Source organism: Plecotus auritus (assembly GCF_963455305.1).
Source record: "Plecotus auritus genome assembly, chromosome: X".
In the NCBI taxonomy this organism is placed as follows: Eukaryota; Metazoa; Chordata; class Mammalia; order Chiroptera; family Vespertilionidae; genus Plecotus; species Plecotus auritus.
In genome coordinates, this window is record NC_137784.1 from 99045632 (window position 1) to 99058641 (window position 13010).

The window sequence follows — 13010 nt, forward strand, 5'->3', positions numbered from 1 at the left end:
CTACTATGAGGAATTAATGCTGCATTGTTTCCTATTGTACCAAAAAAGATAAAACAAATGGTAAAAATGACCCAAGGTATTTTGTATGGTCAAGGCATGCATATTCTAAAAAATTAATTGCTATTCAACAGCATTGGCTTCCTCACCTCTGTCAATCATATGAAACCTTGTTCATTTTCACCTAATGCTGTAATATTCATACTTGTACAATCTTCCCTATCATGACTTTTAAGTTCTACATTTCAACTGTTATCTGATATTAGTTCGTAGATTCATATGGCAAAAATAAAACGTTTTGTGATTTTTGAGTGCATTTTTTTACAAGACTATCTTTCAGAAGTTATATAGACCTTTATATTCTGTTGTTTTTTCAATTTTTTGTAGCAGGAGATTGGAGCTATATATCTGATGACAGCAAGACAGAATTCTTCATTAGGTTTTATACATTGGTTATTTGCATGCCCAATGTATCTTGAACCCTGAGAGTCAAAAGTGAGTCGGTTGCTGTCTGTCACTTTAGAGCAACAATTTTCAACCTTTTTCATCTCATGCCACACATAAACTAATTATTAAAATTCTGTGCCAATCTGACAAAAAAATAGGTATAATTTTGGTTCATTCACACTGGACAGGTAGTGTGTTAGCTGTTGTCAGTTTTTTTATTTGACAATCTAAGGGAAAAGAGGTCAGTGTCCCTGACTAAATAGGTACTGCATGTTTTAAAAATTCTTGTGGCACATGGGTTGAAAATCACTGCTTTAGAACATTTGTGACACCCTTTGTAGATTCCATGAGGACGTATGTAAGTGGATAAGGAGGAGGATAATTTTATTAATTTGAAACATCACAAAAGCAGTCAGGATTTCCAACATGGCAGTGATAAAGATTTTAAGCAGCATCCAGTTTATAGGTTCTGGATTAATATTTTAATATTTCATGCCCAGTTCAATACTTTAAAGCAGAATTAGGAATAAAGCAGTAAAGATTACAAAATGCAGTTAAGGTACATATTGGAAATACAAATTCCTTCATTACAGCAAATGTTTTGCAAAAGAGTAAAGCAGCAAATATTAATCTTTTAAGGTAACATGCACTTCATGTAATTTGATGTAATAAAAAAGAAGCTGCTCAAATTAAGTGTTACAAAATCTGTACTGTTTCAAGTTATTTTGTAAAGTAAGAAAAATACATAGAAATGAGTCATAGAATCTTAACACTAAGAAATGTGATAAATGTAGGATATACTGTGTAATGATGCCTTTAAAAAATTAAATACATATTCACTAAAGCAAAAGGTAAAGTGTAATAGCAAAATATTTCATTGAATATTACAAGTTGATACTTGCATTGTAAGTCAATTGGTTATTAGTTCCTTTTTGAAATCCAATAGAATTTTAATGTGCTCAGAATTATAGAAAATAATAGTAATTTTATATAACAAAAAGATTATAGTTTTTCAGATTTGAAATCTGGATGAGACATCATTCATGGTGCTGAAAATTAAACTGAATGTCTTGCAAACATTTACTGTGGACAGTGAGTGCACTTGTTGTGCCTTGATAATTCTTGATGGCTAGGTGTCTGCAAGGTAGATGGGAGCACCAGCATTTGCCTGCTACCTCTAATCCATCAAGTCAGGAGGTAGCTAAATTGGCTGGAAAAATTTCCAGTATGTGTTCTGTTTGCAGAACTGTCTAATTAGGTACCCTCCTATAGCCCCTGTATTTTTACATGATACAAGTCTAGGGTTATCGATCTTTTTTTAAATCAATCCTCAGGTTAACATAAGATTGCAATGAAAGTGTTTGTTTTGAAGTGAAGGCATGAGTGCCAAAGTGTTAAATCCATCAGGTTGATGGTTTAAAGCTATGCCTAATTAAAAGAACTGTACAAATACCTACCACAATGTGCCAGATGGATTTTTAATCTACAATAACACAATAATTTGTCAAGTTGGCTACATTTGAGGTTTTGCAGATTTAAAGCGGCATTGTAACACTTTCATAATCTTGAACACTGTCATAATTGGTCTCAACAGAAACGGGACCAATAAGAGCAGTAGCATTAAAACAGATGATCTTTTGGGGTAGGGTGCAGGATACGTGCGGTTTGCTAGGGTTGAAGCACAATATTTGAAGATTAAATAGTCACAAAGATTAGTAACAATTCATGTCACGACCCAAGAACCTAATCTAGCATTTTAATTCTGAATTTAACCATAAGATTTATATTTGTAGCAAATGTATTTTGTGATACTGCAACATGTAGTAGAACCACTGTCTCCTAAGTTATCAGATGTATAACAGATCTCCTTAAAATATCTCACATGTTGCTCTCTATGTATTTCAGTGCTTCTAGAACTATCAACCCTGTTCCCCACTACTTGAATGGATATTGCACTTTTCCCTTTGGGAGGTACCAATAACAAAAGCTGAGCTGAATGATCACGACAGCCATTTTTACAATACTCATAGAGAAGGAAAAGATATGGGCAGCTTTTTACAACATCCAGACACAAGTAAACTAAATCCTAGTCAGAACTCTCTGTATTGGAACTACTGTGTAGCCCCATCATCTGGGAAATTTTCCTTAGGAACTGACTTTAGTAGTAGGGAAAGATAGGGCCTATAAGCCAGGTACTTCAACCGAGGTACTAGGGTGGCAATCTGCCAAGGGCTTGAGGACAACACTCCATTTACATAAAATGAAACAGATGACAACCACACTTTAGCTGAATACAGAGGCAGAGCCATAGGGTAATACAGGTCCAAACATGACAAGCTTCTTGCTGGGCTGGCTTCCCAGCCTTGCTTAGAGCATGTGCACTGTTCTTCATGGAAGTCCTGGGTTCAGCCTAGCCACCCCTGTTCGGCACTGATAACAAGCTTCATTCCTATCTTTCCCTAGCCTGGCAGGCTGTTGTAAAACTTGAAACTATGCATAAGAATCACACTTGAAATTGTGTACCCTATACACTTCCACTAAAGCAGAAATACAAAAGCCACAATAATCCCAATAGCCAGCAGACATTCCTCTAGGGGCTGTAAGGTGGTGGCTTTTCAAAAGGCGGGTAGTAGGGTGGAGAGTAACGGGGTGGTGCACTGGAGGACCACATGTAGCTGGGTGAAGGAGAGGCAGACTGGGGCTCATCAGAAAGTCCAGAGGGAGGCGAGGGTGGAAAGATACCAGAATGCTGTGTAACGAAAATAAAACAACATCAGTTTGGGCAGTGAGGTTTAATTCCCCAAAGTCAGTTATTTAAAAATGAAATTTGTTTCTGTTTGGAACAACAAAGAGCTAAAACCACAAAGTTAATGAGGGGCATGAAGCTGGGCTGGTCTCACTTTCTCTTGGTCACTCAAGCTGTGAAGCTCATGCAGAGATATCTTGGACTGCTCCTACCCCTCTTGTTGAACCCCTTTTCCATGTTTGTAACTCAAGCCTTCAATACCTCTCTCTGAGCTATGCATCAATAGCTATCTTCAATAGCATCCCAACTAGTCTTCAAAAAGGTAGTTTGGGCCTTAAGAACATTTGATGTTGTCACTAATACAAGGGGAAGACTTTGCTATAAGAATATATCACAGAGCCTATCTCATAAAACAAAAAGTAAGGTCAGAGAGGTTAAATGGCTTTCTTGGATCTGTAGTCTTTTTTTTTTTAATCCTCACCCACGGATATGTTTTATTGAGTTTTAGAGAGAAAGGAAGGGAGAGAGAGAAACATTGATATGAGAGAAACATCGATCAGTTGCCTCCCGTATGCACCCTGACCAAGGATCAAAAACCCGCAACTCAGGTATGTGCCCTGACTGGGAATTGAACCCGCAACCTTTTGGTGTATGGGATGATGCTTCAACCAACTGAGCCACCCAGCCAGGGCTGGATCTGGAGTCCTAATCTAAGTCCAATAATTTCAATTTCATCTTAACTGTGACCCACCCCGCCCCAAGAACAGGGTAGGTGGGAGAGAAAAGAACAAAGGCATGAATAAGAGGGTGGAGCAATATGTCAAGTTGCAGAGACACTGAGGATTCCATTTTACTTTGTGTTGTCTAACTGGTGGTCTTTGAGAAAGGAGATTTGGATTTAAGAAATACCAAATGAATTAGCATGTTAGGTGTCATTTGCCCCTTCTCTTTCCCTGGATCCTAATGATTTTCCTGCTCTAAAAGAGTTGGCCTGTTTTGTTCATTGCTATATCCCCCAGAGCTCAGAACAGAGCTTGGCAAGTAGTAGGTACTCAATAAATATTGAATGAGTGACTTATAACGTCAGGAGTATATAAGATGAACTTGGCATGTTTTTTAAAAAATGATATCTATTTTCAAAGAATATGGTCACATCTCTTGGGGATCATTGCCTTGCTCCAATGGTGGAGCATGGCTGAGACCTGAAGGCTAGAGGAGGCTATAGGGATGGCAAGAGGCAAGAGGTTAGTTTTAGGCTCTCCAGAAGAGCAAACATAAGCCAACACACAGGGCTGGAGAATGGTCTCAACTCTAGGAGGAGCCATTATACTTTTTTAAAAAACCCACTTACACCAAAATTTCTCAAGAGTTCAAGTACTGTTTGGAGAGGTCACACCTTTACTTTGTTCAGCTGGCCAGACTCTGAGTAGATCATGTCTTTTTTCCAGGCCTGGAACAATCTAGAGTCAGCCTGAGACCAGTTGGCTGATTCTCCTCATCCCCAGTCCTGACCACTGCCCAGGTTCCTAGGCTTTACTTGAGACACTGAAATATCTGTCCCTTACCACTTAATATTAGGACTGAGAAGAGACTAGCTGCAATCTTCCTCCTTCCTCTCCCACCCCACCCCTTACCAGTATTTCATCTTGAATGAAGGAATGACAAGTTCATACAACCTGCAAAGCTGTTCAAGGCAAAACAACTTGAGGCAGTGGACTCAAGCCAGATTCCTTTCTAAAATCTCATTTTTTTCCTCCCTCCAAGAGAATATGTATCAGTATGGTGAATTCCCTAGTTTTCTACTCTGTGTCCCAGAACTCTTTTTCCTTCTCTCCCTCCTTCCTCTTCTGCTGCTTTCTTCAACTGGTAACACTGTCCTCTTAACCAGAGAGGAGAGCAAAACCCCACCAGGGACCAAATCTCTGCTTGGGGGTGTGGTACTACTCTGCCCTTTGAATTCAGCTCTAGGATGGGTAGAGTCAGGAGACCATTTTCATGTGTTCCCAGCCACAAAAGGGAGGGGCACATTTCCTACAGTGGAGCTAAAGGCAGTTCTGTCCTGAGAGGCATTTAAAGGCTTCTGTGGGCAGCAGCTGCTATGGGTGGCAGTTGTATACTTTGATAATAAAAGGGGGTGCTACAACAGTCTTTGGTTTTCACTTCCCAGTTTCATGTTTGGGAAGTATTGAGGGCGGGGAAGAGGTGGGATGATTCTCACTTCCTTTGAGGATGCTGGGAATCTTAAGGATAAAATTGAAGGGCTCTTGGCAGAGCTACAGGGCTCATTGGCTGCAGTCCACACACTCCTGGGGTTTGAGTTGTTGGGTGTGGGGAGGAAGGGCCCACAGTACCAGTGCATAGTTTCCTAGCAACAGGCAGGCACCTTGGGAAAGATCTGGCTTTGTTGCAGCTGAGGAGCTGGCCTGGTGCATTTTGGTTCCTGCCTAAGAGTCGACTTTACTAGTGGGACAGGCAACTCAGAAAGAACAGAGCTTTGAATCCTTGCACACCACAAAGTATGAAAACCATCTAAAGAGCCTACTGCTAGGCCTAGTTGGCTAAAACTTCCCAAGCTGCTTCTTATAGGTTGGGGTGCCTACAGGCTGATAGCGCTATAAGAGGACCAACACCTTTTCAGGACACACACAGATGTCTTGCATCTTTGCCTGCCCCCTCTCTGCAAGATGGCTGACCCATACTCTACAAGACCAACCTGCATTTCTGTCACAGTGGGCTTCTCTCTTCAGAAGTACTGGGAGGTAGTAACTCAGAAAATAGCCCTGGCACTGACCAGGTGATAAAGGTTACCAGCAAGAGATGCTGTGTTTCCAGGGGGAAATCCAGAGTCTCCTGGTCTTTGCATTCCCCCTCTATTTCTGCCCAGAAAGAAAAGCCAGGGGAGACTGAGAGAAGAGGAGCTAAAAAGAAGAGGAAGGAAAAGAAAGGAGAGGTCAGAAACCAGAGAAAAGAGGACAATAAAGGAAAACCTTGGCAGGAGGAGGGAAATAAAGAGAAAAAGTTGAGTGGTGGCCGCAGCAACACCTTCTAAGGCTCTCAGCAACCTGTGCTATACACCGCCTCCCCCAGGAAAGTGAACCTTTCATTAAATGGGTCCAATTTATAATGGGTCATTTTTCACGCCTAAGATGAAATCTAGTGTGTACCCTCCTGTGGTTAAATAAAGAGCATAAACAGAGGTGCTTACAGTTTTCATAGGCTTAGACTTTTGTTTTAAGCTAAACTTGGCAATTCACCAAATGGACAGGAAACAGATCAGTCCATGGTTAGAATAAAGCAGGGGGACTTGCCCAGCAGCTAGACTGGGAAGTATGGCTGGAATCCTTAAGTGGTTTACATAAAACTACACTGGATTGACTTTCCCAGGAGAGGTAGAAACTGATGCTTTTGACCTGACAGACTTTGGACTACTTGGCTGGAGCTGAAGGACAGGTAATGGGGAAATGAGTGCAAGGGGCAAGAAGAGTGAGTATTGGGGTGATGAGCAGGGAGGCAAAGGTAGTCTCAGTTTATCTCCTTCCTGCCTTGAGGGATGGGTATTTCATTAGAAACAAGGACACCTTGGAGCCCAATGTTTGAAAGAGTCCTGTTTCTCCAAGCTCAGCTCTCACAGAATCCTCAGGGCCAGCTGACCAGACCCAAGTGCCTGCTCATGTCTGTCCACAAGAAATGTTTCCCAAGCTTCCTAATTGGACAGCTACCCAGCAAGGGCATGACTTTGAGGGGTTCAATCAAAACCCTATAAATCTCTTTTCTCTTCCTTCAATCAGCTTTGGAGTAAAAAGGAAGCAGAAGTCTTCAAACTTTAAGTCACCAGAATAGTCCTATTTGGAAATGAGCAGAATGGAGAAGTCATCCAGAAGAAAGTCTAGAAAGGTCAGTTTTCCTGATATGATTTGGGCCCTTTTATAATCCGAGAAGAGCATAGGGAGCTCTGGCTTTTTTGGGGCGGGGAGGTGAGGTCTGTGCTTCTGGTGGTTTTATTACAAGAGCTAGTGTACATTTTGCTGACTGCTTTCTGTTTAAATTTTTTTTAATTTATTAATTAAATGAGAGAGAGACTTGTGTGCTCTCACCTGGGATTGAACTCACAGCCTTGGCACATTGGGACGATGCTCTACCAGTGGTCGGCAAACTGCGGCTTGCGAGCCACATGCGGCTCGCGAGCCACGGTTTGCCGCTCTGTTGACTAATGAGTTTGCCGACCACTGGGATAGGGGCTTAATCACAAGGAACAACAACAGCCTGTAATTATTGGAATCCAGAGTCTAGGTCAGTGGTTGACCACTGACCACTGCTCTAACCAGCTGAGCTACCTGGCTGGTCAGGGCCTGACTGATTTCTATTTATCTGAGAACATAAGCAGATGTTTCCCCCATCCTTTTGGCTTTCTTGGGTAAAGACTGGTATTTTCTCCTATGAAACATAAGGGAATGGAATTTAGTGAACACAAAAAAGCTCAACTCAAACACTAGAACAAAATACCATTTAAGTTCTAAAGGGAAGCAAATCACGTAACATACCCCTCATATCCCCATCATACAACTATAAAGTCTCCAAAAGGGAAATACAAAAGACAGTTTGAACCTAGGGAAAGAACTAGGAGAGTTATGTGTCCCAGTAGCCCCTGCAGTGTTGAGCAAATTAATAATGTAATAAGAGACCCTTTCTGAGTCATGATTAGGAAGCCCATAATTTAAAAACCAGTAGAAATATAAATATCCTAAAATTAACTGGGGGAAAGATCTGTGCTGTGTTCAAATGTACAGCTTTTCCAAAGAACCCCAAGCCAATCTCTCAAGTCAGACCGGGATACAAACCCTGGCTCTTCCACTTAACATCTCTGTGAGGTAGTCACTTTCTCCATGACTTTCTCCATCTCATCTTTAAAATGGCAATGACAAGGGTATTTTTGTCAAAGGACTAAGCAAGATGATATATGTAAAACACTTCTTAGCATAGTGCTTGATACATAGTAAGTGCTCGATGTATAGCAGCTGTTATTAAAAAGTAGAGTCCTCAAATCCCTGGAGGCCCTGCTATGAGCCCATAGTGTAGGTCTGGGTAAGGTGGCTAGATTTGGATCCCTGCCCAGCCAGTTGCTCAGTGGATTGAGTGTCATCCCATGGACCAAGAGGTCTCCAGGTGGATTCCCTATCAGGGCACATGCTCAGGTTGTGGACACGATCCCCAGTAGGGGGCATGCAGGAGGCAGCCTATCAATGTTCCTCTCTCATCAATGTTTCTATCTCTCTCTCCTCCCTCTCTATCTAAAAATCAATAAAAACATATTTAATAGATTTGGATCCCTTTGCTGGGTTAGATACCCTGTTTTTGGGTTTCCATAGCACTCTTGGTAATAGTCTATTTACTTTTTTGTCCCCACTGATGTCCCCTATCACCCTCTCAAGTCTATAGATTGTCTCATTCGTAATGCAGAGCCTATGCCTCAGTTTCTCTATCCACAGCTCTTAGCACAGTGCCTGGCACATGGGAACACAAAGTAAACATTAGCTGAACTGAAACCAATAGCTTGAGTCACCACTGGCATTGCCAATCTTGCCTTCCCCCTGGAGTAGTGTTTGAATGAGGAATGATGGAGAGATGGCTCCATACTCTAAGATAGTGCTTCCTATCTTAGAGTTTGCAGCAACCATCACTAGGGAGATCATTGTTCCTACTTAAGGGGCTCATTATAAAGTGAATATTCCTATAATCAATATGTTTTACTTTGATATAAAAAAGTGGAGACGGCCTCTTCATTGAATTCATGTGTTGCCCCTCTATCTCAGGATGGCTTTTTATTACAGGGGCTGAAGAGAATGATGACCATCCTCATGTTAGCTTCAACATCCTTGCATTCTCTTAAATGATTCCTTTTTTTGCCTCCATTACAACTGAAATTATCTATGCATTTTTTAACATACCTGTGTTTTCTGGTTTACATCATCTATTTAGGTAATAAGTTCCCTGAATTACCTGTGAATATGTAGGTTTTAAAACAATTTCTAACATTATGTTTTCCAAGTTTTAATGGACACCTCCTTGTTCTAGTATTGTATTTTATAACAGTGAACAAGTACATGCTCACACTATATGTACAGTTGTCCCTTGATATCCATGGGGAATGGTCCCAAGACCCCCCACAAATACCAAAATCCCCAGATGCTCAAACCCTTATATAAAATGGCATAGGACAATGCAGACATATCCGCAGATTCCCAATCACAGATAGAAAATACTGTTCTCCAGCTGTGGTTGCTTGAATCTACAGATGCAAAAGTCTGAGATACAAAGGGCTGTGTCTTTATTGAAAAATCCATGTATAAGTGCACCTGTGCAGTTCAAACCTGTGTTGTTCAAGGGTCAACAGTATTACTATTGCAATGTGGAGTGCTAGACCTCCCCAAACAGTATCTAAACCAAACAAATATATGATTTATTCAACTATAGGGGGTTTTCTAGTTTCAATTATTTTGTTAATCTGAACCTAAAATTAGGTTTCCCAAGGGTTTTGAATTTCTAAACTAGCTGTTTAACTGGAAGCACCCCAAACACTCTTGCTTTTATGTCCCCTTGGAGCATTTATGGGCTCTTAATCAATAGAAGTAAATTCATTATGAGCCTCCCTTCCTTCAAAGATATTGCCTTTGTTTCTCAAATTTTGAATTAACCAAATTTTAGTGCAATTCTACTTTTCTGTGGCCAAGTTTACCACCACTGAAAATGCCTAAAGGATCGTTTCATTTGTTTTCTCAAAGTACTCTGCACACAATGAATCCCTTTTAATTAAGAGCCTTTTTTGGTTCCATTTTTCTGTACTTAGTCTCAGCTCAAAAGGAAATAGGGAAAGTGCAAATTTGGAGAGAAACCAAGATGGCGGCATAGGTAAACACCTAAACTGCTGCCTCGCACAACAATTTAAAAACTACAACTATAAAACAAAACGGATATCATCCAGAACCACAGGAAGGCTGGCTGAGTGGAAATTCTACAACTAGAAGGAAAGATAAAAGCACACTGAGACTCAGAGGAGCTGCAGAAGGCAGAGGCACGCGCGCGGAGAGGGCTGGCAACTGAGTACGCGGCTGGCTTTCTCAATCAGGAGGGAGACAAAAGCTCCCGACTGCTCTGAACTCCAGTTCCGGGTGAGACTCTGGGGACCCAGACTCATTCAGGGAGAAACTGGACTGTCTGGCAGCAGGCGAAACTCGAGGGCAGCTTTCTCTCAGAGGTGCTTGCAGCCATTACCGTGGGACACTGAGACCCAGGGGCCTCTTAGGGCAGGGCTGATGGGAAGCCATTGCTGTCTGCTCCGCCCTGAAACTCTGCCCCATCCAAGCTGAGCACAGAGGCTTTGGCAAGTCTTGTCTCATAAGGGTGTCTCCAGCACAGAAGTTCTCCCAGCATAGACACAGCTGATCCTCACAGCCAATTGGCCTGGAGGTCAATTCCTCCCAGGGATACCAACAATAATCAAGGCTTAACTACAACAAGACTGTGCATATAGCCCACAAAGGGGTGCACCAAGAGTGTCCACCTCAGGTAACTGGGGAGGCTGAGCCACTGGGCCCTATAGGACACCTAGCACACAAAGCCACTGTATCAACTCAGGGAAGCAGCCAAAATGTGAAGACAAAGGAACAGGTCATAAATGACAGAAATGAAGGAAAGCAAACTACTGGATATAGAGTTCAAAACCATGGTTATAAGGTTTTTCAAGAATTTTCTAGAAAAGGCCGATAAATTTAGCGAGACCCTCGAAGATATGAAAAAGGACCAACTAGAAATTAAGCATACACTGACTGAAATAAAAAATATTATACAGAGATCCAACAGCAGACAAGAAGATTGCAAGAATCAAGTCAAAGATTTGAAATACAAAGAAGCAAAAAACACTCATCCGGAAAAGCAAAAAGAAAAAAGAATCCAAAAATATGAAGATAGTGTAAGGAGTCTCTGGGACAACTTCAAGCGTACCAACATCCGAATTATGGGGGTGCCAGAAGAAGAGAGAGAGCAAGATATGAAAACCTATTTGAAGAAATAATGACAGAAAACTTCCCCCACCTGGTGAAAGAAATAGACTTAAAAGTCCCAGAAGCGCAGAGAACTCCAAACAAAAGGAATCCAAAGAGGACCACACCAAGACACATCATAATTAAAATGCCAAGAGCAAAAGAAAAAGAGGGAATATTAAAAGCAGCAAGAGAAAAACAGTTAATTACCTACAAGGGAGCACCCATACAATTGTCAGCTGATTTCTCAACAGAAACTATGCAGACCAGATGGAAGTGGCAAGAAATATTCAAAGTGATGAATAGCAAGAACCTACAACCAAGATTACTCTACCCAGCAAAGCTATCATTCAGAATTGAAGGTCAGATAAAGAGCTTCACAGATAAGAAAAATCTAAAGGAGTTCATCACCACCAAACCAGTATTATATGAAATGCTGAAAGGTATTCTTAAAGAAGAGGAAGAAGAAAAAAGTAAAGATAAAAATTATGAACAACAAATACATATCTATCAACAAGTGAACCTAAAAATCAAGTGAATTAAAAACCTGAGGAACAGAATAATCTGGTGAATATAATAGAATCAGGGGCATAGAAAGGGAGTGGACTGACAATTCTCAGGGGGGTAGGGGTGTGGGGGTGCGGGAGGAGACTGGACAAAAATTGTACACCTATGGATGAGGACAGTGGGGAGGGGGTAAGGGCAGAGGGTGGGGTGGGAACCGGGTGGAGGGGAGCTATGGGGGGAAAAAAGAGGAACAATTGTAATAATCTGAACAATAAAGATTAAAAAAAAGAAAGTGCAAATTTGGTAACATTATTCCTGACTTCTTTGATAATAGGACAGCAAAGGAGAGGGGGGAGTTATAAAAATATTTTCTCTGTGTAGTCCTAGTTAGGAAGTCTGGAGAAAAAGAAGGGATTATTACAGATTTTATTCAAACCCTTGTGTGGCTCAGAATGTCCTTGTGCTAAAGATCAGGACGAGGCCTCTTCCTGTGGCAGAGAAATAGAAAATGCGACTGTTGGACAAGGGTTCATGGTGAGGTACTAATGAGTACCATCTTCTCCTTGGTGTAGATCAAGGCAATTTGAGATACCTTGATCTTTCTCTCCTCTGTTCTTCCATCTCTCTGTTTTTTCTCCTCTTATGTCTTTCTCTCCCTTCCCATCTATCCTATCTTTGCATGCTTACATAGTCCTTATGGTAGTCACTGGTATCCAAAGGCTGCGAAAAGCCATCAGGGACAGAGAGCCTAGCTACCTCATACATATTAGGGAGGTTCTATGATTAAGGAGAGAACAAGAGAACATGAATGAGAGCAAGGGTAATGGAGAGTTCTTTTTTCTCTCAAAACATACCTGAAAGTCATAAGCAGAATATGGTGGCAGGTGAGGAGGGCTATGGTAGTAGGTATTGTAGGATGCCACTTGGGGACGAGCATAATAAGAAACAGTCGGATGGGCATTTTCAACAGAACAGTTCAGTGCCGGGAGAGTTGGATTCTGTAGAAAATAACACATTAGAAGCAGAATTAAAGTTCATCACTAGGAAAATGGTTAAATAAACAGTGATACATCTATACTACCGAATACCATGCAGAGATAACCATTATTGATAAACAATTTAGTGACAGAAAACGTTGTCCAGGATATGTTGTTAAATTAAAAAAAAAAAATAAGCCACTGGCAAAACTATAGAGACAAAGATCAGTGTGGTTGCCAATGGTTGGGTTGTGGGGAGGGATTAGTAGGAGGAGCATAGAGGATTTTTAGCGGAGTAAA

At 41.2% G+C, this 13010-nt stretch overlaps 1 protein-coding gene across 2 annotated transcripts in view; it reads right to left on the reverse strand.

Moving 5' to 3' along the window:
- Positions 1 to 804: 804 nt before the first annotated feature.
- TMEM255A (transmembrane protein 255A) overlaps positions 805 to 13010 on the reverse strand; it is a 60373-nt gene continuing 48167 nt past the window's right edge. Inside the window, exons 9-10 of one of the 2 annotated variants that reach the window (XM_080652377.1) lie at positions 12588 to 12731; positions 805 to 3193 (exon numbers count right to left, since the gene is read on the reverse strand). In XM_080652377.1, coding sequence (XP_080508503.1) covers positions 3035 to 3193; positions 12588 to 12731 — 303 coding nt within the window. In that variant the 3' untranslated portion in view covers positions 805 to 3034. The remainder of the gene's footprint in view (positions 3194 to 12587; positions 12732 to 13010) is intronic. The other variant, XM_080652378.1, reaches the window with a different exon arrangement.